General features: G+C 35.9%; 2 protein-coding genes across 4 annotated transcripts; one reads left to right on the top strand and one right to left on the bottom strand.

Annotated features, from left to right (window-relative positions):
* The first annotated feature begins 33 nt into the window (after positions 1-33).
* Positions 34-12903, top strand: LOC147480292 (inorganic pyrophosphatase TTM2-like). 2 transcript variants are annotated; one of them, XM_086576542.1, is made up of 12 exons: positions 34-428; positions 1673-1787; positions 2031-2226; positions 2337-2450; positions 2542-2715; positions 7547-7741; positions 10261-10383; positions 10470-10594; positions 10848-10935; positions 11060-11209; positions 11315-11587; positions 12325-12903. In XM_086576542.1, exons 1-12 carry the CDS (start codon positions 95-97, stop codon positions 12535-12537), a joined length of 2100 nt encoding a protein of 699 aa, XP_086432668.1. In that variant the 5' UTR covers positions 34-94; the 3' UTR covers positions 12538-12903. The 2 variants fall into 2 exon arrangements, with proteins under 2 accessions (XP_086432668.1, XP_086432669.1); XM_086576543.1 differs by lacking the exon at positions 10848-10935 and having other exon boundaries at positions 11086-11209.
* A 563-nt stretch (positions 12904-13466) lies between these two features.
* On the bottom strand, positions 13467-23375 carry LOC147480293 (protein CLAVATA3 INSENSITIVE RECEPTOR KINASE 5-like). 2 transcript variants are annotated; one of them, XM_086576545.1, is made up of 13 exons: positions 23311-23375; positions 17394-17398; positions 17061-17141; positions 16848-16980; positions 16687-16758; positions 16454-16597; positions 16264-16335; positions 16077-16136; positions 15889-15986; positions 15209-15355; positions 14765-15106; positions 14287-14666; positions 13467-14026 (listed from the first exon to the last, which is right to left on the bottom strand). In XM_086576545.1, exons 1-13 carry the CDS (start codon positions 23358-23360, stop codon positions 13703-13705), a joined length of 1908 nt encoding a protein of 635 aa, XP_086432671.1. In that variant the 5' UTR covers positions 23361-23375; the 3' UTR covers positions 13467-13702. The 2 variants fall into 2 exon arrangements, with proteins under 2 accessions (XP_086432671.1, XP_086432670.1); XM_086576544.1 differs by lacking the exon at positions 23311-23375 and having other exon boundaries at positions 17061-17461.
* Positions 23376-26863: the final 3488 nt, after the last annotated feature.

Here is a 26863-nt window from a genome sequence, read left to right on the forward strand (position 1 = left end):
TGGTTTGTACACACGGGTCCATCTCTCTGTTCTCGGCAGAGCTGGCAAAAAGTTTTAACACTGATCACATTCCCTGTATTGAGTTTTAAACAGCATGGCAAAAGAATCTGGTCCTGAATCACCCCATCGGAAGCATGGTCTTTTAAGAGACCAGGTTCAGTTGGTAAAGAAGAAGGACTCGGATCGCTATGAGATTGCCCCTCTCCAAGATTCACTGTCTTTTGAGAAGGGTTTTTTCATAGTGATCCGAGCATGCCAGTTGTTGGCCCAAAAGAACGATGGGATCATAATGGTTGGAGTGGCTGGGCCGTCTGGGGCTGGAAAGACTGTGTTTACTGAGAAGGTGCTTAATTTTATGCCAAGCATAGCTGTCATATCAATGGATAACTACAATGACGCCAGTCGTATTATCGATGGAAACTTTGATGGTATCTTCTGTTCTTACCTCATCTTATATTTTCATACACTGGGATTAATCTGCTACCCATCACGTTTATAAAGTGACTAAAAATTATTTCGCACATAGCTTCAATACTGTTTACAGATTAGTGTTCAATTTAAACAACTCCCTTGCACTTCTGCTCGCCCTTTGCATTGCTACATCAAGTGACACAATCTGTAAGCTAATTTCGTATGAATCTTACTCCATTCGGCCTTTGACAGAGAAAGGGTTTAGTCTAGCTCATGGCTGAAAGGAGCTATCTCTAGGTCCAATTGCAAATAATGTCCATAAAGTCATTAGGGTTTTGGTGCATGGATGAAGGAAAACTCTAATAGGTGTGGTGTGACTTGGAATCAGGACGAACTCTTAAGTTGTGATATCACAGCTTGCGGAGGACTCATTTCTGGTTTTGGTGAAGGCACAACTATACGGTGATTTGTGTTCTATATTATTTCACATCAATGGAACAATGGAACTGGGTTTCATTGTCCTTAATCACACATATTGGTGGCCTAGTGTGATAGCTGTAAGCCTTGAGGACACCCTTCTTTCTAATTGTACATACGTGGTTCAAAATGGCCATTTTGAGGAATAACAGACCACTTATGAATTAAAAACATTTTCCAAAATTCAATAGTGTGGAGATATCTCAAAAATATGTATATGTAGATATAATTTGGAAGTTGTGTACAAAATTTTGGGAAACTATTTACATGAATATGCTATTGCCTCTTTAAATTACACTTATTTACCATATTCAAGTGTGTAATCTATCTTGTTACAAGTTTCTGTGCACATTGTATAGGTACTAAATTAGCCAAACACACACGGCCGATACACTTATGCTTAAAAGATGCACCTATTATCCTAATTCAGCCTAAATTTGCACCAACACCATATGCACACTGGCGCGTATCTTTGAACAAGGTAGCATTCGGAAAACTTTTTGAACCATTAGTCCATTATTCACAAGGTCTACACCTCAACTAATGCATAAGAAATTATGATTACCTTAGGGCGATCTAGTAGCCCTGTTACCATGCTCAGATTTTAGGCATAATATTCTCTACCTCTTCAGGCACGATTATTTTGGGACAAGTTCATATGAATATGTTTATTGGTTTTTCATTGTTATGGGTTGGACCAAAACCATGCCATTAATGAAAGATGGCTGAAAAATTGATATGTGAAAGGAAAATTGATAGAGGTCTAATGGTCATTTTTAAACAGATCCACGATTGACAGACTATGATACACTGCTTGAGAATATCCATGGCCTAAGAGAGGGGAAGCCTGTTCAGGTGCCTATATATGATTTCAAGTCAAGCTGTCGCACGGGATACAGGTTGGAAAACTCTCCAAACCTGATGAAAACCTACGTACTTTTGTATTTTATTGAAAGAAATCCTAAATTTGCTACCTTTTATGGTCTGGACTAATATCTTTGATGACTTTGGGTTTTACTTCTGTGGATTTTTTTCTGTAATTTTGTTAAAATTGGTTGTCCTGTTCAATAAATAAAGTAGCGAATGAAAAATGTTCGGCCTTGTAATCCCTCATTTCAAGGAGAAATGGTTTTGTCAAGCAGGACAATAGAAGTCCCAAGCTCCCGGATTGTGATTATTGAAGGCATCTATGCTTTAAGTGAAAAATTGAGGCCCTTTTTAGATCTCCGAGTATCCGTTACTGGTGGTGTTCACTTTGACCTTGTAAAACGGGTATTGCGGGACATACAACGTGCTGGCCAAGAACCTGAAGAAATAATCCATCAGATCTCTGAAACGGTTCTTTCACTTATCCCATGTTAGATGTATTTCTTTTGAAATAACTTGTCTGAATTACATGTCTACAATCTAAATTGCATCTAAAGACTAAAGCTTCTGAGTCTTGCCAGGTGTATCCAATGTACAAGGCTTTTATTGAACCAGATCTACGAACTGCTCACATAAAAATTATCAACAAGTTCAATCCGTTTGCAGGATTCCAAAACCCCACCTATATTTTAAAGGTTTAATCCCAATTCACGTTTCAAATTTATTGTATATCTGTAGAATTTCGATAGTTTTCTAGAGGTTTGAATGAACTTTCTGTTATTGTAGTCAACAAGGATTGTGACGGTGGATCAAATCAAGGCTGTTCTATCTGGAGAATATAAAGAAAGTAAGGAGGAAACTTACGATATATTTCTTCTACCGCCTGGTGAGGATCCTGAAGCTTGCCAATCCTATTTAAGGATGCGGAACAGGGATGGGAAATATAATTTGATGTTCGAGGTTTGTCCTTAACATGAGCTTCTTTGTCATTATAAATATTGCAACAAATTGATTTAGAGAAGCTGGTCTGTTGTTTGAGAGAAAGGAGATAGGGAAATCTGTATTCATAGATAAAGCTGCTTCGATTTCTTAGTAATATTTGCTCAATGACATTTTTAAATTTTGAACGTATATTGTTGGTTTTGCAATTTAAGTCTGATATTTGGATCCCCAACCACCTCTATGGCATGTAGCCTATCTTACATGGACACGCCATATTTTAAAAATAATCCATGTCGGATGCGTATCCATGTGTTCGTGTCGGACACATTGTGTGCGATATACCTCATTTTTCTATATTTACCGTGTCATACACTTCGTATCTGCGTATCTGTGTTGGATACGGACACACGTTTCCGTGTCAATATAACTTAGCATGTAGCATATTGCATGCAACCTTTTACACCAATACCATAGCAAAAAGCCAAAAACTATAGGAAATCTCCATCTCATCTCTGACTTTCTTATTATTAGCACCATGACTAGATTACTCATGTGCAAACCTATGTAACATTGACACTTCAAATTTTTTCAAAGAAATATCTCAGATTTTGTCATTCTGTCAGACATGACTTGTATCTGATACGCCAACATTTCTGGCTAGCTTTTTTTAACCATAAAAAGAGAAGAAACATAAAAGGAAGAAGAAAGTTGGTGTGTGAGTTAAAAAATTCTTTAGGGTAAAAGAAATCTAACTTGATGGAGACGCTTTCACAAGATTTTTTTTTAATCGCACCCCCCAAAATAAAATAAAAAAACACCGTCCACCTCTGATGCAAACACCAACACACTCACTATGTCCCGTGTCCAAGGGCTCTCAAGACCCCGGTCACTATTTTATTATTATTATTTTTTTTAAATGATGTGGAGGTTTGGCAGACCCCCACTTGTGTTAATATCTCAAATAAGTTGTAGTTACATCTTCCTCTACTATAGATAAAATATTACATAGGGGAGGAATGAAACAAACATATTCATCTGAGTTCAATAGAGAGAGCTTGGCTAGATGATCAGCAGCTGTATTCACCTCTCTGTATGATCAGCAGCAAAACTTGTGACATATCTTTTGATGGTTGTAACAACATTCAAACAGTGCCATGGTGCAGACTCCATGTTCTTAAGAATTTGGATTGCTCTCACGGAATCAGATGATACCAATACTCTGTTGAAGTTCCTACTAATACACTCACTCAGACCCACCTCGATTGCCTTTAGTTCTTGAAATAAGATTGACCTGGTGCGGCCACCTCCTGAGTAAGCCAATAAAACCTCTCCATTTTCATCTCTAGCAATACCTCCATAGCCTATTCCATGAGGATCCATTGAACCATTCCCGTTCAATTTTATATAGCTTGGTGGAGGTTTGAACCAACTACATTGATTAACCGGCCTCTGCTTATATTTGAAAGTTAATCCTAGTCTCTCTGCAAGCACTCAGAGACTGATTGAATCAGTGATCTCATCAATCTTCACTTCCAAATAAACCCTCATATCAGTCATTATCATCATACTGACATCTCTAGCATCCATAGAATTAGCTTCAAACCTTCTATTGTTGTGCTCCTTCCATATGTATTAAATCACAGCACATACAAATACTTTATAAATTTTTGCTGTTGTAGACTTGCCTCTTACAGGATTAAGGATAAAGCACCATTCCTTGTTATAGTGGTGAACATGACTACTTAATCCTAGATCTTGTTTACTAAAGACCAAACAACTTTGGAAAAGGGACAATCAAAGAACATAGGTTTAGAATTTTTCTTGCAATTGTTACATAGGCAGCAAGAGGAGGAGTTTAGGACTTTCTTATAGACAAGCCTATCTTGAGTAGGTAAACTACCTGAGAGGAGTTGTCAAGCATTAAAAGAGTATTTGGGTATCACCAATTTTCCCCAGACCAGCCCAAACCACTTCACTTTACTCCTAGTCCTTCTTAAACTCTGGTATGCAGATTTAGCAGAGAATGAACCCGTTAGAGTCTCAGTCCAAATAATCTGGTCCTCTTTAAGTTCATGAAAATCTCAGTGCTCATAATACTGGCTTTGAGAGCACTATCCGGAAGAGAAAGAACTATAGTATTCCATTGGCCTTGTTCCATCAATTCACTAACTTTTGCATCTTCGGGAAATGAGAGTAAAGTTCTTGCTTCAGTATTAGAATGCAGTGGAGAGCCCATACACCATATGTCATGCCAGAGGTAAGTCTGATGGCCTTTAGCAACTATATATTTTATGAATCTCTGAGCATACTTCCTATACTTTAAGATGGATCTCCAAGACCAAGAACAATCTCTAGTAATTTCCATTGTCCAAAAGAATTTAGATTTAATTTGTTCCTTCCACATCCAACAGTTCCATAAGTTGTCTTCTCTCCTTGCCAACTTAAAAATGAGTCCACACAAAACACGTCTATTCCAAACAATAGGATCAACAATGCCTAGGCCCCCTTCTTGCTTGCTATATACTAGATTCTCTCTGCAAGTCTGATGCATCTTGTCTTCCATGAGAGGCCCACTCCATAGAAATTTAATGCATATTTTAGATACCTTTAGCAGAACACTCTTTGGTAAAAGAAAGGTTCTAGTCCAATATGAGTGAAAAGAAGAAAGTACTGAATATATGAGCTGAAGCCTTCCTGCATGACTTAAGTATTATGTAGGCGATAACTGATAAGAAATCATAAGAACAAATAAGTTGTATATCAGCCACTTTAGACAATGATATAGTCTCTTTGAAAACTTCAATATAACCAAATTCTCTCACTATTAATTTTTAAAAATTTAAACTTAGTTTACTTAGTTGTATATCGTAGTGTTTACTTAGTTTTGTTTTTGTGGTACAAGCATTTTTTTTTATCTAATTTTACTTCGTTTAGCTTCATATTCATTATTAGATCTCGCTACATAGTTTTGTACTTGAGGATCAAGCTATACTACATTTTCTAGCCAAGCTCTTTATGCATAAATGACAAATTCAATATCTTACAAACAAAATAAATCATAGCTAGACTCTGGAGTCTGCAGATTTGTTTAAGAAAGATCCTAATCCAACTTGAGCGTTAGCATGTGGTGCCTCTAAGTACAGTTAGGAGAATGTGATAGAAAATTACCGATCAACAAAAAAAAGTACCCTTAGGATAATGTGTTAGAATGAATCTGGAAGAATTTGTGTGAGTAAATTTAGTTTTTTTTTCCTTTTCTTTTTGTTTCTGAAAGTACATTCATGACTGACTTGTAGGTTCTCTCTTGATATAGAACAAGCATGATTAGTCAAGAAAATAGATTAGGATTTTTTTGAAATACCTCCCAAAGTAAAGTAGATCTTAGACTTGGATGATGTATTGAGTTGTGGGCGTTGTCATACTCACCTGAACTTTTCATCATAGATTTCCTGTTAGGTTGTGGAAGTTGTTCTTGTCAAGCTCCGAAACATTACTTGAAATTGATTCACGAGTACTTTGTATATTGTTTGGCCGATTCTTCTTCTTCATATGCTAGTATCATATGATATTTTGTAGTAGATAAGGAATTAACCTCTATTCATTTTATATTCTGGAGATACTCCTTGTACTTTTGACAGAATGCACTTCAATTATTTATATGTTCGCTTAGGTATAGCCACGGTATAAAAACTATGGTATAGAATATATGTTTTTTTTATTTTGTATGTGTCGTACCTCTCATCTACTTTCATCATCTATATGTTTGTGTAGGTATCTCCTTATTATTGTGGCTTCCTTAACATTTGCCTTTGCAATTTGAACCATCTTATTTGCTGAATCTATTCCCTACCTGTGTTACATGGACACACCATACTTTAAAAATCATCCGTGTCGGATACATATCCATGTGTCCGTGTCGGACACATATTGTATGTGATGTACCTCAATTTTTATATTTCACCATGTCAAACACTTTGTAACTGTGTCGGATATGGACACACGTATCCGTGTCAATGTAACTTAGGTCCCTACATATGGAGTCAGCCATGTAAGAAAGAACTTTAATGACTACTTGGAGACATCAAGAACAAAAGAGGAAAAAAAAAAGAAAATTAAGGTAGAGATTAGTACAATGAAAGGAGTTCCCATTTCCCTGGGTTTTATATAACTGAGTCATGAATTCTGGAAAGAGTAATAGAAAATGTGTCATTTTAAGAGAGGGCTTCTAGTAACCATGGCGAGTCTATGGTGGGGGTGGAGAATGGTGCCCTGGAATTTTTCATGTCAGCCTGATGTCTCTTTCAGGAATGCTTCTTTTTCTGTTTGCTTTTTAGGCCTATATTGTTGTAGTCGGTCTTTTATCTCTGTGGTTGGGTTATTTTTTTTTCCCTTTGGGGTTCTTGTTTCATAACTAGGCCTTGGATGCATATAATTTCCTAGGGATTGATTGTGATCTTTTGCATTTTATCATGTTGTAACTTTTATAGATAAAGAAAGGTAACCATGTTGTATGTTAGTATTAGTGTTCATTACAATTGTTGAGACATACAGTATAGTCTCACAGGCCACATCTTGGATTTAAAGCTTGCAACATAGTATATAGGACTCTGGTGCCGCTCCACTCTTTGCCAGTTGGTTTTGAGTCAGATGCTTTAAATTTAAAAATTATTCCTACTGCACTGCTGCTATTACTATTTGAGTATTTGACATGTTGGAAATCTCCATTTGACCTTGAATTTATGTCTATGCCTCCACATTTTTCCCTAAATTTCTTCAGTGCTGGATTTGTGAGTGCTTTAAAAAGGGTTTCTGTTACCTTGATCTTCATAGCGTTTGTACTTGATTTCAGGAGTGGGTCACAGATAGTCCTTTCATTATATCACCAAGAATCACTTTTGAAGTCAGTGTTCGCCTTCTTGGTGGGCTGATGGCCTTGGGGTACACAATAGCAACTATCCTGAAAAGAAGCAGCCATATATTTTGCAATGATAGAGTTTGTGTCAAAATTGACGGATTGGAGCAATTAAATCGCCGTTACACTCAGGTATTATATCGTGATCAGATACCACCAACGTGTTTGTGCTTATTTCTGGGGCCTATTTATTTCCAAAAGGCCTTGTCCTGTTTCCTGTTTACTGCACAGTGATACCCTTGTAATTTTTTCTTTTCCTTTTGATCCATAATATATATATATATACAGCCCGGCTTCTAAAAGGACCTTAAATAAGTACCAAATCTAAAAGAACCCACAACTTCACCTACAAAATGATTTAAAACCTCATTTTTTGTGGATATGATCTACTTACCATAAAGAACATCTCTACAAATATATATATATATATATATATATATATATATATATATATATATATATATATATATATATATATATGTATTCACATTACTAACAAGTAGTTACCTCAATACCATATTAGACTACACTGTTAGGATATGGCCTCCGGAACACCCAAAGTCAATTGACAAGTACTTACATTTCGCTGCCAGTATAATAGGTTATAGCAATTGACATTTTCAATCTTAAAGGAAATGGCAGTTAACTTTAATATTAAGCCTCAGTGCCTTGGATGCGAGCCTCGTGAGCATGCCTGAAAATTGAGAACAGATATCACCTAGCCACCTAGGAGGCTAGCATGTAGTACACATATTTAACCTCATGTTATATGTCTTTTCCTTAGTAACATACACACTTCATATTTCCAGAAAAATCTGTATCCGACACATGGATAGCCGTCACAAATGTCAGTTACACCGACACATGTAATTGCAGACAATATCAGGTTAGATTTGCTAAACCCTAAGAGAAGAAGAAAAGGAAACAGAAGAAAAAACAAGTAAGAAACAAGGAGTTTGATGGGATAAAATTGCTATTCCTTTGTAAAGTCACATTTGGAAGAAGAGAGAAAGGTGAGGGTGAAAAGTACAAATTTCTCCCTTAAACAATGGGTTACTGACCAGATCCAATGCCCTAGAAGCAACACCGACTCTATTCCTTGGACTCACAGAACTCTTGCCTTTATTGGTGCCTTCAGGATTGCAAACTACACTAAGGTGCAAATAAACTCTGAACTTGGACTTCTCTCATAGCAGGCTAGGCAAAGTGCTCCAAGAATGGAAAGTATATTGGATCTTTAGAAAATAAGGACATGAGATTACGACGAGTTAGTTACATGCCATAATCACGGTAACAGTTTGGGAGCTAGTTCTCAGTCACCCAGGTTGAGTGGTTCCTCTACTCAAGGAATATATGGGGTTAATTAGTTAATATGAAGAAAACTTCGATAAACTGGTATTTAGAACAGATACACCATGGAAAAATGGATAATAGGAGTTGAGACTTAGGGTCAAGCGATCAACCTGAGCACAAACTATTAACACAGCTCCTTGTCCAAGTGCAGACACCACATCACCCTTTTAAATGTCACTTGGGGTATTTGTGTGATCTGTAAACAGTGGGGATCTTGAAAATTAAATTTGGGGTTTTAATGATAAGTGGTCATGATGGAAACATGGAATTATCACTTGGTAGTAGGAGCTTCTACATAAAAGGCCTGTCCTACTATCCAGGGGTAGTAGTTCCATTCAGTTTGAGAGTACTTTTGGGATGTTTGATCAACCTTATATTGATTGTCTTTCCACCGTTGCCATAGCCATGGATGAAGAAGCACTTACTGACTATGCGACTAGATATGATAAGAGGATCACCTGGAATGTAACTTTGATGACAACTCCCATAGTCTGGGAAGTCTATGCGCCTGTTTGCACTTTGCATTTTTTGTGTTCTAGATCAAGTTACATGTATGTCGCTTACAGGTAGACTTATACTATTTAGGAATGGAGACTCGGCTATGAGCATATCATATTCAGCTAGGTCTATGAGTTTGCTAAATACACTTCCTTGGGTGCTGGATTCCTTGAAAAGAACCAAGTTACTAAATACATCTTTGTGAGAGTTCACTGTTAGATAAAAATTAAATACAAGAAAGAAAAATATGACTTACTCCTCAGTAGTGTATAATGGGTTTGGCCCCAAATCCGACTTGATCGGAATCCAAAAATTAATGGGTTATGGATATGAACCCATCCATTTGATATGAATTATATAGTATGCCTTCTGTGGTTCATGTTAAATTTGGCCCGAAATGTTATGGGTCTAATGTGGATCTACATATATATTAGATTCAAGTTCAGGTATTCTGCTGACATATTTCATAATTCATTAATGAAAATGAGAGTTATTGTAAATATTATAATGGCTTTAGCCATTTCTTGATTTCTAGTAGATCCATATTAAAAATTCATATAGCCCACAAGCAAGATTCAAGACATTCAAATGATGTGATCCACTCGGGATGTCACCGTTTCTGTAAACCTGGTCATTGTGGTACTCAAGAAAACCTTCTTGGTGATAGAATCTTAGCATAATTTGATAGTATAGACCACTTTTATACTCAATCATTCTATAATAGATTGTCAATCTAAGCTTTCTGGATTGGTTATACTTAGCTAACCACCATCATGATTTTCTAATGATTTTGGTAAAAGGTACAAGGTAGAGATCGTTTATATGTAAAATTTGTCGCGGAACAACTGGGTTTGGAAGGTTCATATGTTCCTCGTACTTATATACAACAGATTCAGCTGGAGAAGCTTGTGAACGAAGTAATGGTATGTCGTCATTTGGAACGTCTCTTTAAATTAAATTTTCTTTCTGTTTTCCATGTTAATTATTTGATATTTTGGTCATTCCACAGGCACTGCCAGATGATTTAAAGACAAAGCTCAGCATAGATGAGGATTTAGGGGCTTCAAGCCCCAAAGAAGCACTATCCCGCGTCTCAGCAGATAGGATCGCAATGAGAAATAAGGATTCCAAGAGGTACAGTATTCTGATTCCTGTTTTTCATAAATCTAGTGAAGGAAAAGAGTAGTCCAAGAAGCCAGGGTCAGGTATTAGTGTCGGACCTTTATTTTACGGATATACATCAAATAGATTTTGTACGTAAAAAAGGGATTAATTTAATTTTCTCAATAGATTTATGTAGTCTAGTTGCCCATTACTAGTGTACCTGAGGATTTATCCTTCAATATCCTGAAATACTTACCAATCTAGGAATTTTGATTTCGTGTAGAGACAGGAGTTCAACATTACCAGGTAATCTGAAAATCTGTCAGATTAAAAGAAAAAGAAAAGAAGAAGAAAAAACAGTAAAAAAAATGGTGGGGAACAGGCTGAGTTCAATACTTAATAAGTTATTGTCTAAGTGTTTTGAAAATTATTTGAAGCTCAAGGTTTTCCTCATCTCGTTTGGATAATGGTTCGCTGGACTCTTTTTTGACACAGTTTATTTTCATTTCTACGTTGAGTAGTGGTATATCACACTCGTACTCGACCCAAGGTGATAGGAAATTTCCCAAGCTTACTAGACTTGCTGTCAACAATCGAAAGTTTGATGAGAGGAGTCTAGAATCACCTGCAGAGGCCCCTAATCAGGTTAGTTTTTGAAATGATTGGGAAACTAAGGTACTTAAGGGCCTGATACTTCAAAATTATGCGTTCATCTTCTTGATCTGTACCACCCTCACTTCTCGTTCATAGGGTGTCATCACTCAACTGTTGGAACAAATTTCCACCCTGAGTGAGAGAATAGAAGAGTTTACTGCTCGGATTGAAGAGTTGAATTCCAATTTCAAAACCAGAAACGTTTCTGCTAGCCAACAAAATTTAGCTGTACAAAATGAAGCATGCAATGGGTCTGCACCAACATCTTACTTTGTGTCTGGCCTGGGAAATGGTTGTTTGACTGGATCACTACTACCCAATTCCTCTTCTTCTTCTCAGTTGGCAAAGGAAGCTCCATTGATGGAAGAGGTACCATACTATCATCCATCATATTTTCTCGATGTTTTGTTGTGTTTTATTTGGTTTTCGAAACGCCCATCAGTCCTATGGAAATTGGGAAATATAGTGGCTCAAATATTGATGAATTCAGTTTGACTTGGGCCTGGATATGGATATCCACACTAGCGTGGACCAGTAAAAGGGAGTCACAGTAATGTTGGAAATATGGTGCTTCAATATGTATAAATGTGTTTTTTTTATTTATTGGGAAGCCTATTTTAAATGAGATCAGTAACTATTTGGTGCTGGCGGAGTTCGAACCCCAGACCTCTGGTATTATCACTCAAAGGTTTTACCAACTTTGCTAATTGGCACTTGCATATGTATAAATGTTTAAATGTCTCTATGGTGTGTTTGGTTCGACAAGGGAATTTGCCCTGATTAACTCATTTTTTAGTAGATAATTTCATAAGATAGAACCATGATAATTTCACTTAACCGAACAAAAAAAACCATGACAAGGAACTTACGGAACTCTATACCACCCTCGTCAACAATTTTGTTGTGGATTGTTACATAAGGATGGTATGGCAGGAGAGCATATGGTACAGCTTCCCATGAAAGTTTTGGAAAGTGACTAAAGATTCCCTTGTATGCTATCTCTTGATGATTCTCCACCAAAAGGTGGAGGTTCTGCAGTAACACACCCTTAGTTCTGTTAATATACTGTCTAATACTGTGGTATTCTGTCAATTTGCTCCAATTAGGTAGTGGTTATCACCCGAGGACAGCGCCAGCTCATGCATCAATTAGATAATCTTAGCAACTTTGTTCACGAAAATATAGAACAGGTACACCAGGGAAGAAAAGAAAGGAGCAGATTAACGAATATCAAATTCGTTGGAATTCCAATTCTTTTGTCTCTGGCTGTTGGCGGTGTGGGAATTATCTTGTTTAAGAGTGGATCATCTCGAAATTGAGTTCTTGCCCTGGACATTAGTTTGTTATGGATTCGTCGTACATAAGTTTTTCCTTTTTGGTGCCACCAGCCACCCTAGAATGTCTAGCGTGGTCTACCCCTCTGCTTAGCATTTACCATTACTGAGGATCATCTTTCATTAGCTGTCAAAGTAAACCGTGAGAAGAAAAGTTGTCGTGTGAATTTGTAAGTGATGTTGGGAATTGAGACATTGGAGTACAGATATTATTTGTGTTTCAATATTTCGAACATTTTCAGAGTTATTCCCAATCATTTTGTTTGTAATGGTATGACTGCTACTATTGTTGCTGGTGTCAGGTGTTAACTTATTTATTGTTTTAATGATCAATGCAAAAGCTTTAGTAAATGGGGATTAGCTACATCATATGCTCTGGTCTGTAGTCTGAAAGTATTCAAGATGGAGTTCTTTTATTTTAAGTACATTATATTGAACTGGGAGATCCTTACCGTTTCAGAGTAATTGATTTCTTGCATTGGTTTTAGTTTATTTTATGTTCTTTTTCTTTAAGCGAGCAGTAATTCAGAATGTGATCCAAGGCCTCAATTTTATTGTGATTGATAAGGGAAGAGTAGGCGTGATTGATAAAAGTGATAACAAGTGCTCAAGGAGGTGTTCTTCACTTCTTCATCCAAGTTAAAAACGGAGACAAACTTGAAGTGTGATTCTTTTCGTTGGAAGAAGTGGAGTTGTTTTTGTGATTCGCTGAGATTATAGATCAATAGATCATGCTCAAACTCGTGGCCTTAATTTAAATGGTGCTCGAGTTACCACCACCTTTTGATACGAAAACTACAACAATTAAAATTTACACAAGTCGCATTACGCCTGTTGAACTGAAGGTTAACTCGTCCTACGTCCACGATACATCAGAACTATTGTGATATATATACAATAAAAGATGATGCAAGTTGGAAGAATAATTTCTTTTCTTTATAAGATCATTATTCATACAAACTTATTACACTAACTTGGATACCTAACAGATTCTTTCTTCACTCAGAAAATGACATTATGAATCAGTCCATGTCTATACATTAATAACTGAACTTCACTAACTTAATTATGATGTTCTTATATGACGCTAACTACTATACAACCGATATTTTATGAAGATTCTAGTTTTTATCCTTTTTTGAAGATGTATTCACCTTGGGCCAGATAGTTCCATTGCTTGTGCTAGTAAGGAAGAGTCGTCGGTGAGATCAGAATATCTCTCTGATGAAGAGAATGAATGGGATGCTTTGTATTTGGTTCCGTCGGTTCTCTGTGAAGCTTCCCATCTCTCAGCAAGCCCATCACCTTCAAGCATTCTTATCACCTCAGACATCTTGGGTCGGTGGCCTGGAAGGTACTGTGTACATAACAGAGCCACTTGAACTATCTCCTCAAGCTCAATAAGATCGTAGTTATTCTTGAGGTCTTTGTCCACAAGAACATCAAGCTTTTTTTCTTGGTGAATTTTCTTAACCTGTAATTGTTAACGAATGTTAGATCAATGAACCAAAAAAATGTTTGTGGAGTAATTAATGATCTGTTTGTTACTCAAGAATAAAGGAAAACATCAGAAGATCAAATTAGCACTCATCACCTGGCACAAAATGACACTCACGTTTAAGACAAATAAAGGAAAAGTCTACTTGTGTAGAAGTGCATTTGTGTATCTGATAGAAAATGTCAACACTGAGCTCGTCAAAACATTTTGTTCGATGTAATGGCAATAAGACTTACCCAGTCGAGCATGGCACCTTTCTGGTTTGCTGCTTTACCAAACTCTAATGCTCTCTGGCCTGTGATCAATTCTAGGAGAAGGATACCAAAGCCGAACACATCAGTTTTCTCTGAGGACTGGCCTGTTGACAGATACTCCGGTGCTATGTGCCCCACTGTGCCTCGCACAGCTGTTGTCACATGCGAGTCTCGGTGATCCAAAAGCTTTGCCAATCCAAAGTCTCCTACCACTGCCTCGCAATAGTCATCGAGCAGTATATTTGCAGCCTTAACATCCCTATGTATTATCTTAGGATCACATTGCTCATGAAGGTATAATAGACCCCTTCCGGCTCCCAATGCAATTCTCTTTCTAGTACTCCAATCCAAGGCTGGCTTTCCTATAAAACAAAATGAATTAATAAATTCCAATAATTATTTCTGGAGAATATGTGAGAATATGTAAAATGGAGATACAGAACATTTGTAGTTTCTTTACCTTTGAGACGAGAAGCAACACTACCATTGGACATGTAGGGGTAAACCAGAAGTCTCTCAGAGTTCGTCATACAAAACCCAATAAGCCGGAGAAGATTTCGATGCACTGCTAAGCTGATCATCTCAACTTCAGTCTGAAACTGGATCTCCCCGCCAGCAGCATTCCCATCCTTGAGTCTTTTTACGGCCACATCAGTCCCATCTCGTAAATACCCTTTATAAACATTACCAAATCCACCTTTTCCAACTAAGTTCTTGCTGCTGAAGTTGTCAGTGGCAACCTGAAGTTCCCTGAATGGAAATCTCTTCAAATTTCCAAGGCATACCTCCTCACGATGTTGGTCTGAAAATTTGGAATAATGTGATAGTTAGAGGAATGCGATACCTTAATGGCGATGTTTGTTCTTATTTTGGTGCTGCTTTACTGAGTTTGATTTCTACTAACCGTTAACATCAAAGAAGATTTGTTTGCTGTATCTACGCCTCCACCAGAAAAGGATCCCGAATCCAAGTATGAGTAAACAGATGCAGCCTAGGCTTGAACCAAAGGCAAGGGCTAGTTTGTGACTTTTTGGTCTGCCTGGAGGTTGATCTTGATAGGCAAGAAGATAGAGGAGTAGTCAGGAAAAAACATCAAGACTGACATCCGGGAGACCAGGACAATAAGAACAAAGTAACAAGCATATAACTGCAAGAACATTCCTAGGAGTAAACTCTGGTTTGATATTGTTACTCTCAATGTAAATTTATATATTCACCACTAGACAGAATATGTGCAAAATTCCATGATTTCATCAATACTTTGCAAGTACTTCTGCGCGGCAAAATTGGAAAAGTTCAACACCTCTCTATGTTCTGATCGATCTTTGTTTATTATACGCAAAGTCTTTGTAATCAATCATATGTGCTTAATACTATTACTTCCATTAATTGATCTCTGATTCTGCTCTTAATTTCAATTTTAAATATCATTTTTAGCTTGATTTGTACTAATCAGATTCTAAGAGTACTTGAACCATCACCAAACTAGTAGTATTAATGTGACGCGGGACTCAAATTTTTATAGAAAACAGTTATAGAGAAAAAAGAATAAGCATAATTAAATAAAAAGAATAAATTCCATACTTTGTGAACTACTCAAGTTGAAGGAAAGTGGCAGTGGTGTTGTTCCAGAGCACTCTTGCTCCTTCCCAGTAGCACAAATCAGAGGATTTCCTACAATGCTAAACAACAGAGAAACAGGATGATAAATGTTCAATACAACAGTTTATTTTGCTTAAAAAACAGAAAAATCGTTAACAAGTGTGACTCACTTAAATGTTCTGGCAGGAAATCTTGGTATTGGACCACTTAAATTATTGTAAGAGAAGTCCCTGAAACAAAAATAACAGAACCAAATCAAACCTCACATATATTCAAATTTCTACAAGAGAAATAACAATTACAGAAAAGCAACTGGTCCTGAAACCACAGTGGAGGTCAACTGGTCATAACACTTACAGAAAAGCAAGCTGTGACATGTTTACTAAAGACAAAGGGACTGGCCCGGACAGACTATTATTGTTAAGCCTCCTGTTTCCAATTCAAAAAAACATGAAAAACAGTACGTTAAGTAATAATCCAAACTAAAAACCAGAAGATTAAAACTTCAGATAAGATAACATTAGTTTTTCTATGCATTCTTACTTACAAGTATTGTAGAGTTTTCAAGTGGCCTAGAGAAGTGGGAACTTCTCCAGTTAGAACATTATTAGAGATATCAAAAGTATGCAGATTCGCAAGCCTTCCAATCTCTTTTGGAATTGGTCCTGTAATGTTATTGTTCTGTAATAACCTGGAAAAAAAAAATCACATCATCAAAACCATGTAAGGAAATTAACCGTATACTTAAAAACTCGTGGTCAGCTAATTTTTAATGCTTACAAAATTTGGAGATTTGTCAAGTTGCCAATGCTTGGAGAAAGAGTTCCAGAGAAATTCTGGCTTGGAGTTGCTCTACAAAGTAAACCATTAAAGCAATTTCAGTCTGAGAATTGGAAAGAAACCATTAGAAGAATAGCTATTCTTATGCACTTTGAACTTACAGTCCAGTTACTAGATTCTCAGGTGAACAAGTAACCATAGCCCAACTACATGGATCAACTGAGTCTCTATCCCATTTTTCAAGAACATTTCTAGGATCTATCAGAGATTCTTTTATGTTCACCAAAGCTTGCACTGCAAACAATTAAAACCATATATCAGCTAAACTGAATGCAATGTATAAAAAGAACACAAACAGGTGGATTCAAACTTACCTTCAAAGTTCACCCCTTTCGGAGAAAGCAAAGCACTTGAAGAAGTCCAAAACCAGCACAAAGTTATAAAACAAAGATAAACTTCACTCCTCATTGCAGCTTCCATAGGATTACAGCTTCGATCACAAAACACCCAAGTGCCAAAACCAGCTTCTAATGATATGAGAAGCTAAGCTAGTATAATTGGTTTGAAGGAGTTAACAAACCATTTCCTGTAACGGGGCTGTTTCTTTTTAGCTAAAACATGCAGCAAAACCCGATAAACAGAAGTTGCTCATGCTTCCCATGAAAGAATTCTACTCATGCCTATTGTCAGAACCAAGAAAAAGAAACAAAAGCTTTGGTAGCTAAAGTGACAAGAAATAACATGCCTTCCACTGGTTCATCAGCCTTTAAAAGCAAAGAATATATAAAAGATAAAAAACTTATATAAAGCAGAACTGAACAAATTTAGATAAATTCAAAAGAGAATGTAAAAGAAAATTCTTTAGTATATTAATCATGCTTTTGCTTTGAAAAGTGTGTGTGAGGGAAAATACTCTGTTAGGTGTAAAGCTCCAAAAAATTTTAAAACGCGAAAAATAAAGTGGGATGTTATCATGCTACGTTATTAGCGACTTTCATACATATTAAGAACTCATATCAATATTATGTTTTGGGTCAAGTCAGTGTGTCAGTATAAGTGAGTCACCATCGGCCTAGAGATGAGTGTTATAGCTGTGAGTGTGTATGTTTTGTTGGTTTGTTCCTCAAAACTTAAAACATAAAGTAGAATTTGGCAGAGAATGGGTAAAGAGAGAGTGAGAGTGGGTTTGCTTTGGTATTGCTTCTTTTTCTGTGGGAATCCAACATTCCCTGAGTTTGTCCATCCATTAAAGTCCCAAACACCATGTGTTTTTAACTAATAAAAATGGTGAGAATCTCTAGGTGGCTGGTTAAATTAGTGATGTGAGAAAGATGCCAAAGTGCACAAGTGATATCTCTGTTGATGTATGGTTTAGGTAGTTTTCTTTGTTAGTGTGGGTATGAGATTGGATTTTGCTACATTGATTCCACAAATGACTACTATTAACATTCACACGGTTTGTGTTTGGTCAGCACTCAGCAGACAGTCCTTCAAATGAAGGAAATCAAGAGTTAGCTTTTGAAAGCAAAAGATGCTTTTTTCTAATAATGAGAGAATCTAAGTTGCATTACCTACTGCTTTGTATTTGCATAGCCAAGTACCCAAGTCTACAAGTCTATAACTACACACTGTAAGAAATGTTTTTGTATTGATCTGCACAGTACGGCGTACCAAGAAATGCTCAAAATACAATTCTATGGGCTGAAATTCTGTAGTTTGTGCTGTGTTGCGCACCATGCATGGGATAGAGTGATAGACTATATATCTGTTCATGCAGTTGTTAGAAATTGGCGCTACATTGCCTCTTGTACCACAATGGCATTGTGTAACTCTGAACTAGGAAACTGGCACTGGTTTAAGTGTTGGAATTCAAATAAATTTGTATGAAATATTGTAAGCGCCACTGATTTTGCTATTCGATTGAAAATAAATGTTATTTTGTCGTAGAATTACTAAAATTTATCTAGCAGCTGCTTTGGCCTTGTTGCTTCCTCTGCTCTGGTCATCTAGTCCTAATTTGGTTCTAACTGAGCTAGCTCGTGGATTGGTCTTCAGTGACATGATCATCCCTTGGGTTACTTTTCTGCCTAGCTATTGACTCCTACAAGTAAAGGGGTTCGGATATATATTGGTTGCACTAGTGCAGTGTACAGTTTCCGGTTCAAACCTGTGATTACAAATTCTAGTTGGCACATAGATTACACATTTTAGAGTCTGGCGCACTATGGCGTGTGCTATAAACTCTGAGGTGCCGGAGGGGTTAGAGGGGCACCTCCTCCTGTCTTGGGTCTCAGATGGATCAGTTCCCACCTCACCTAGTATTGGGGAAGTGGGGTTAAAATTCATCAAATGGAATTTGATAGAACTTTTGTAACCAAGGCCCGGTGATATCTCTTTTGGATTGATAGAACATATTTTGTAAACTTACCATGAAATTTGAACTTCTTGAGGATGCTGATATAGTTAGTTCAAACAAAACCTGTAAAAGTTTTATATTTAGCGAAAAAAGAATAAACATTGAATTCATAGGGTGATGGGCAGAAGCGCCAAAAGATTTGATGTGATTCAGGAGTACTAGATTTCCATTTGAATATGGAATTGTACATTTTTCATGTAGCATGAAAGAATTTAATAAAACATCTTTTGTGTCTTTTGAGTTATACATTGTGTGTGTAGTATCGAAAGTGAGCATCTTTGATGACCAATAGTGGGTCCAACATTCTTCTTTTTAGTTGCCTGCCAAAACGATGTCTCAGTCACGGATCTCCATCAGGTGCATCAAAATCAGATCAAATTTTGAGAAGAGTTTTGGATCCTTCTTCTCTTTAATGTCTATATATATATCATATATGCCAAACACCACAATAGAGTGATGAGCATCTGTGGTCCAAAGATCATTTGCATACTATGTATAGGCCCTGTTACTGGAATACTGATGAAAGATGATATAGTAAGTTTTCCATATTACCAGTTGAAACAAATTGCTTCCCTTAAATCACTCAATATTTTAGGGCGCTGGATGAATCGGTTCTGACTTCTGAGTCAATCTAGGTTGGATCTGATAATGTATGATATCAATTCTTGATCAACCAATGAATTTTTTATACATACAAGAGGATGAAAGTGTATTAAAATGCGTCTAGACTCTAGAGTGTGGTTCAATCTTGGCAAACCTACTCACCATATATTATGTGATAGGTAATATAGCAAATTTCCTGTAACAGAAAAGAGACAAGAGTGTGACAAGAAGACCTACTTAATTATTGAATTCCTATCTAAGTAGATTAGTAGATTAAATGGCCTAACTAATATCAATCTTTATATGTCAAGAATTTTGACACACAGATATTAGGAGGGAAATAGACGGGAAACTAATCTCTCTTTGCTTGAGACCTTGAGTTCTATCATCTATGTTTGCAGTGATGAATAATTGAGATCAGTAAGACAAAATGATTGTCCTTGCATTATCTTAGATGACTGATATGAGTGCTGGTTAATTTAGAACCGATTGCTTTCTTTCTTTTCTTGTTCCATCACTACTGGCTGTACAATTCAAATAATTTTCACCATTGATTGAAAAATAATCCATCTAAAATGCATTTCACCTAAAATATATAGTCCTTATAAACCAATTTTACCAATGAATGTTCTTGGTCCTATTTGTACAGTTCTTTCCAAGCCATCCAACCAATGTCCAGATCATATGGTTGAAACTTGAAACAAATGTTGGAGACGAATGTAACCAAAATTGAGTCAAAGAAGTGGAAAAATATATTGAATGGAACCAAGGCCAAAGATGAGTAGAAAATAATTGGTCGTTTACTAGCTTCTGGGAAGAAAATCAGAGTGGTGCTGTATTACTTCTCCTGCTTTATACAGTGGCAATAGAATCACATGTTCATGTTTGGCCATGAACCCAAAAAGACATTATAAAGCATCCAAAAGACCAAAACCAATTGACAATTCTGGACCCCCACTTTGTCCCTCCATATCAAAATTCAGAATCCACCCACACTCTCGTTTTCCTTTTCCCTTTACCCTACTCAACAATTTGTACTTTGCATGGAGGTCCCATGACTGATCCCTCATTGTTAGAGTTTGTAGGGTCGATAATTCACTCGTTACACTTACACAAGCATGCTATTAGGGGTTTCAATGGGTCTGTTTTAAGCAGGCTCAGCTGTCCGGCCCTCAATTTTTGGTCCCTAAGCGAGCACTTAAACGATTATTGGCAACTTTATGGAAAAAGCAGCTTCAGCTAAGCTAAATTAGTAATCAAAATGACGAGGTCTGGAAATTGAAATGAACTTTTTTGACAAAGTTCAAGAATAGAATCCTTTTTTTCTAATTGTTAATGGACAATCAGAATGAGCATCTGTTGGTGACTCAATAATTGCCCCCTTCTTACATGGTATGAAGAAGACATCTAGCAAAGCTAGAATATATGCCCCTTCAGTAATCACCCTTGAAAATGCGTGTTAGAGTATAATTTAAAACTTTCCCTCCTTTTCTTTTTAACCACCACTTTTGTGTTCATGAACTGAACCAAAGATTACAACAAACAGCTAACCAGCCAGAAGAAATAACACGAGTCAAAGTAAAAGATAAATAACAATAAACTCATGTAAACAAACCCCATCAGCTTCTCTTCCTGTCTGTTATCGGCAAAACACAGTGTTCCATGTACATATTCACCAAACTAACACCCAATCAAAACCTTCTAAGCACCTATTTCCAGCCTGCTTCTTCCAAAAAGGCCCGAAGGTCAGTAACCAAGACCCGAAGGTCACTAACATAAGGCCCCAAAATCTCAATCGTCATAGTGACGCTTCCAAATGAAAAGAACAAGTAAAGCTGTAATCATCTGAAGTGATGTTGAAATTATTTAGACAAAGTTAAAAGTGATCCAAGGTTAATTGTAATCTAGACACGCTGTCACACTAAAAAGAAAGCCAGACTTAAAGTTGTCTTGTAATGACGAAGGACCCTACCTATATTCTGATTGATGTTTCTTGAACAATCTTTGTTATTTAAAACCTTTTGGTAAGTAAATTTAGCACCACATCTTTTTCACCCGAATCATTTGGTCTTGATCCAGGAGTCTTTCCCTTTCTCTTTAATATGTGTGGTGCACAAATATCGTACATAACGATATTCGATCTTATTTCAATAAAATTCTAATATAATATCGGCATGAGGCCGATATATTTATTATAAATTTCAAGTACAAAAAAAAAAATGATGGACACATGTAAGTGGAGCAACTATAAAAAGAGTGGAGACAAAAGAAAAAGGAGACCAGATTCATTTTTTCCCACTTTACTTTTTATGTTTCTCACATGTAAATAGAGAGAAAAAGAGTGAACAGTTATAAACCCCATTAATAGAATAAGAAAAACTTAGTTCAAATCATTTTCTCGAGTATCGAATTTGTGGGTATCTCTCAACATTTTGATCGTCGATATTAGTTATCCTTTCTGGTCTTTCTTGAAAATCGGCAATGGAAAACAACAGCAGCAACCAACCAATACTATCTCAGCTGTCCTCTTTCTTAGACTTTGTCGATGCTCATTTCCTCTACCTTCTTTCCAGGGAAGCAGCACACAATTTAACTTCCCATCCAAATCTGATTATTTGAATCCAATCTAACTTCCCATCAACAGAAGCAAACAACTACACCAAGAGAGACCATCTGAAGATCTGAAGCAAATTTCCAACAGTTCATTTCCTTATTATCTATTATTGTGATCGGTTTTGATCCTGAAGCATAAATAAAATGAAAAAGAAATGAATTGAATTTCTAAATGTTCTATATTATCTGAAACTTAATTATTAGAGAAGCAATTTCTCTTTCATAAATAGAAATAACAATAAATCAATAATAAAAGCAACAAACTTATCTTGATAGTTATGTGGATGTCAGTAAGCATCGTCAATCTTGTCCTTAGTATCGGTTCTCCATATTGAATATCAGTATTGGTCTTTATCTTAAATATTCACTTCCAGTATTTGAAAAGCTTCTTAACCAAGATTCATCATCACAGTATTTAACTCAATTAATTCATCATGCTATATAATCTTCTTCAACAAGCCATCAAAGAAAAACATATTCAAGAAACTTTCATGGTAGAAAGCAAGAAAAAACTCAATTGACCAATCCATTTCTTCTTTATCAAGAACGTAGATTCGAAATCGAAGAAGAAGAAAAGAAAAGTTTTCTTTTTCTTGATGCATTTTTTTGGCGGCCAATGTAAGATCTGAAGAAGAAAAATGATTTGAACTAAACTTTTTTTATTCCATTAATGGGGTTTACAACTGTTCACTCTTTTTCTCTCTATTTACATGTGAGAAATAGAAAAAATAAAGTGGGAAAATAAATCTGGTCCCCTCTTTCTTTTGTCTCCACTCATTTTATAGCTCCTCCACATATGTCTATCCAATAGTTTTTGACATGTGTCTATTATTGTCTCTTTCTTTTGCACCTGAAATTTATAATGAATATATCGGGCCTCATATCGATATTGTATTAGAACTTTATTAAAATATCGTTATGTACGATATTTGGGCACCACAAAAGTTCTACAACCATGTTTAATTTACGCATTTTTTGTGATTCAACTTCACAAAAATTGAGTAGAAAATAACCAACTTTGCTTTCCTTTTCTTCTTATCATTTTTTGTCTCGTTTCTTAGTCTTCCAATGTCGCTCTAATGTTCATATACTCAAATTTAATATGTTTGAGCTGTTAATTAACAAAAGTATTGAACTAATTAAATTAGCTATCTAACAAAGTCTAGCTTCAAATTTAAGCAAAGACGTAAGCCACCACTCAATCAGTCACCACATATATTTCCTGTTTGATTTGCGAAGTTGTGCAGTGAAGACAATATTTGGAAGGTTATATACAGTAACTTTGAAGTTAAGCTAGTGCATATTTAGGTTGAAGTTTGGATTAGATTAAACATACAATCTGTAAAACTCAAATCCGTGACCTCTCCAGGCTAGTAGCACTATTTATTTCGAAATGTCTAGTGAACAAAAATAATTATATTTCAATATCCGAAATCAAATAACTAGAGATCGTGATAGCATATAGATAGTAACAGATCAAGTGTTGAATTTTGTCCATATTGTGTGGCGAGTTGTGACAAATTGACAAGGATGGAAGAATCCCTTAAAAATGAATTTATTTAACTTGCTCAGTTGGTCCCAATATCCCTTCCACTGCATTGGTCAATTTTATCACACTGGTTGTTCCAATATGTATATATTTTTTTTTGCTTCATGGTTACATTCAAAAAAATTTGGAATGTTTACAGACTAACAGGTCCAGTGAGAACTCCATGTCCCCATACAACCTTTATTGAATTTCTAGTCATCACAAGTTCACAACTTAACTAGTGACACCCAAACCAGAGAGGTGATGTTAATAAATTCTGTCTCTCTTACTCAGTTACTCAGAGGTCGCATTCATCTCATTCAGCCAACAGATCTTCCACAATGTCAAGAAAGCTACTGCGACAAGTGTACCATATCCATTAACTGTATTTACTGAACATGCGTAATTGGTCCCAGAAGGGTGGCTCAGGATTTTGAAAACTGCTACTTCGGCATATTAAGCAGCATATGATTTATATACTAGGTTTTCTTGTAATTGTGAGACGCCCTCCCGAAAAATTCTACCCACCCCTGATTGGTCCCCCTATCTTCTAAATGCTTTGTGCCGCTTGAATGTTAGTTCACAGAGAGGAAGACTGTCAGTGTGAACTTGACAGCGCCTTAACGTCTTCCAATGCCATGACAATCTTTTTGGCTGTGTTGTATGGGTACGCCTATTATTCCGGCGTGTTTCATGTTGTGTTGTACCGACACCGACACCGACACGACACAGATTCGCCATTTCAATATATACTCTTTCAAAGAAAAAAATAAAAAAGATTAAGAAAGAAGGAAGAAAACGAGAAATGGAGTAGACTGACCTGATGTTGTCGGCTGTGCACAATCTTCTTCCATGGCGGCAGCTGCAACTCAAATCTAGGGTTTGTAACTCAGATCTAGGGTTTGTTTAACACAATTAAGAAGATGTGGGCTTGGGCTATTTTTTTTCTTTCTTTGATAGATAAGATTAAATGGGGCTTTTAAACAATGTGGGCTTGGGCTTTTTTGGAATAGTTATATTTAAAATCTAAACTTGTTTTAAATGGCAAATGGGCTTTATCAAAATATATATATATATCTAATATAACAAGGGAGGGAAGTTTTATGACCTACGGCTGGGATTCAATATGAGCGGGTATAAATCGAGGGCCACCGTTCATTGTTCTTTGATGTTGGAGTTTGATGGCAATTAAGACTTCCCATTAATTTACCAAATCAAATAATAGTAATTAAGACTTCTATTTATTAAATCAATAAATAATGATAGTTAAAATTTGTTATTAATTAAGCAAATCAATAAATAATAGTTTAATTGGTAATTAAAACTTTTCATTAATTTATTAAATCAATAAATAATGATAGTTAAATTTTTTTTTATTAATTTTGCAAATCAATAAATAATGGTTTAATTAGGTAATTAAAAAAATAATTTTCCAATAATATCAAATTAATTAATGCTTTTGCAATATTTCAAAAATTAAAATAAATAACTCAGTTCAATCAAAATTTTCAATTTTTTTTTTTTATTATCAAAGTTGATATTTAAGGAATCAAAAATCCTACACATCGATTGTTCCCACATAGTCACCACAGTGTAAAGTTTTTTGACACCGACAACAAGTTTTCAGGAGGCCACCCATCCTATGATTACTCCTACATGAGCAAACTTCACTACATAGTTTCCATGAATCCATAAATCCGGAAAAAAAAATCTCTATGTTGGGATTTGGCGAATGAATTACTTATGTCTCAATTCTCAAACAACTTCATAGATGCTAGAATTCATACATGAGGCGACCCTTGCCCCACGGGCTAGGCACCTTTCCAAGTACCTGTTTCAACCTCGCTTTACGGGCTAGGCGATGCAGTATATTCCCACACGGGCTGGGGCATTACACTATATGCCAAAGATTTAGACTATCTAAAATACTAAAATAAAATTAGCAAATTATTTAAGGTTTCTACCATTTTTCCAAAAGCAATTTATTAAAAGACAAGTCTATGAAAAAATCAAAATAAAAAATAACAAGTTTATTGAGAAGTTCTTATAGAGATGATGAACAGTTCAATGAGGTTTTTTCATGGGTATTTTAATTTCTTAATTGATAGCTTACAAGAATTTAAAAACGGATCGGAAAATTATGACAAGTATGAATTGGATATTACTACAGAGTTAACTGGTTAAAATATAGGATGAGACATACTCTAAAATAGTTGGATTTCAATCTAAGTCAATAACATGCGAGACGTTAAAATATGAGGATGACAAAACCATTATGCAACACTTTAAAATGGATAATTGGTTTACATCGTCTCGATGAACAGTTGGAATTATAGAAAAACTATGAGTTAACGAAAATGAAATAAACAAAAAACAATTCAAAACCATCAAATGAAATCAAATTATGAAATTTAGGAAAAGTACGTACCTCCAGTGCATGTAGTCACCGTTTATATCTGAATTAAGTTTCTTTTGAACTACAAAATTTCATGTTCAGTCCGTTGAAGTATGTTCAAAATAATTTTTGTAGAGTGAATTTGACACAAATATTTTTCTATTTTTTATTTCATGTCTTATACTTTACCGGTTACGTTGAAGTAAGAGATGAGTCAGGTGTGCCGTCATGAGTCGAACAAGAGCAAATTAACATTTGTTGATATACCTTACAATGTGCAAAGGATTGCTCAAAGTGTAGTTAAGCATTACGTGAATATTCTCAATTGTATAGTATGGTTCAATTACCTGCCCAGAATCCTTTGGTATATTTGCAATTTGCATAGGTTTTTTGTTTACATTTTCAATGTCAACAGTGGTTGTATTGCTTCAATATCCCAAAATAACAAACACAAAGAAGGTTTTGCCAAAATTCTTTGCGACATGGTGTTCATAGACGTGTAGAGATAGCACCAAAGATAAAATACGACAACATAATTTGTGCCTTCATGGCAAGCTGGAGCGTATATCATATTCATATTTTGTAATTATATATATATATATTATTATTTTTTTTTTTTGTA

This window comes from Coptis chinensis, chromosome 8 (genome assembly GCF_015680905.1).
Source record: "Coptis chinensis isolate HL-2020 chromosome 8, ASM1568090v1, whole genome shotgun sequence".
Lineage (NCBI taxonomy): Eukaryota > Viridiplantae > Streptophyta > Magnoliopsida > Ranunculales > Ranunculaceae > Coptis > Coptis chinensis.

Bases quoted from the DNA above. Each gene is read 5' to 3' on its own strand.
- LOC147480293 (XM_086576545.1), bottom strand. From the start codon at position 23,360: ATGATAAGAAGAAAAGGAAAGCAAAGTTGGTTATTTTCTACTCAATTT. The intron at 16,336-16,453 runs GTAAGTAAGAAT...AATTGGAAACAG, and splicing joins TTGAAAACTCTACAATACTT to GAGGCTTAACAATAATAGTC. The intron at 15,356-15,888 runs GTATGGAATTTA...TTGCCTATCAAG, and splicing joins CAACTTGAGTAGTTCACAAA to ATCAACCTCCAGGCAGACCA.
- LOC147480292 (XM_086576542.1), top strand. From the start codon at position 95: ATGGCAAAAGAATCTGGTCCTGAATCACCCCATCGGAAGCATGGTCTT. The intron at 429-1,672 runs GTATCTTCTGTT...ATTTTTAAACAG, and splicing joins TATCGATGGAAACTTTGATG to ATCCACGATTGACAGACTAT. The intron at 2,716-7,546 runs GTTTGTCCTTAA...ACTTGATTTCAG, and splicing joins AATATAATTTGATGTTCGAG to GAGTGGGTCACAGATAGTCC.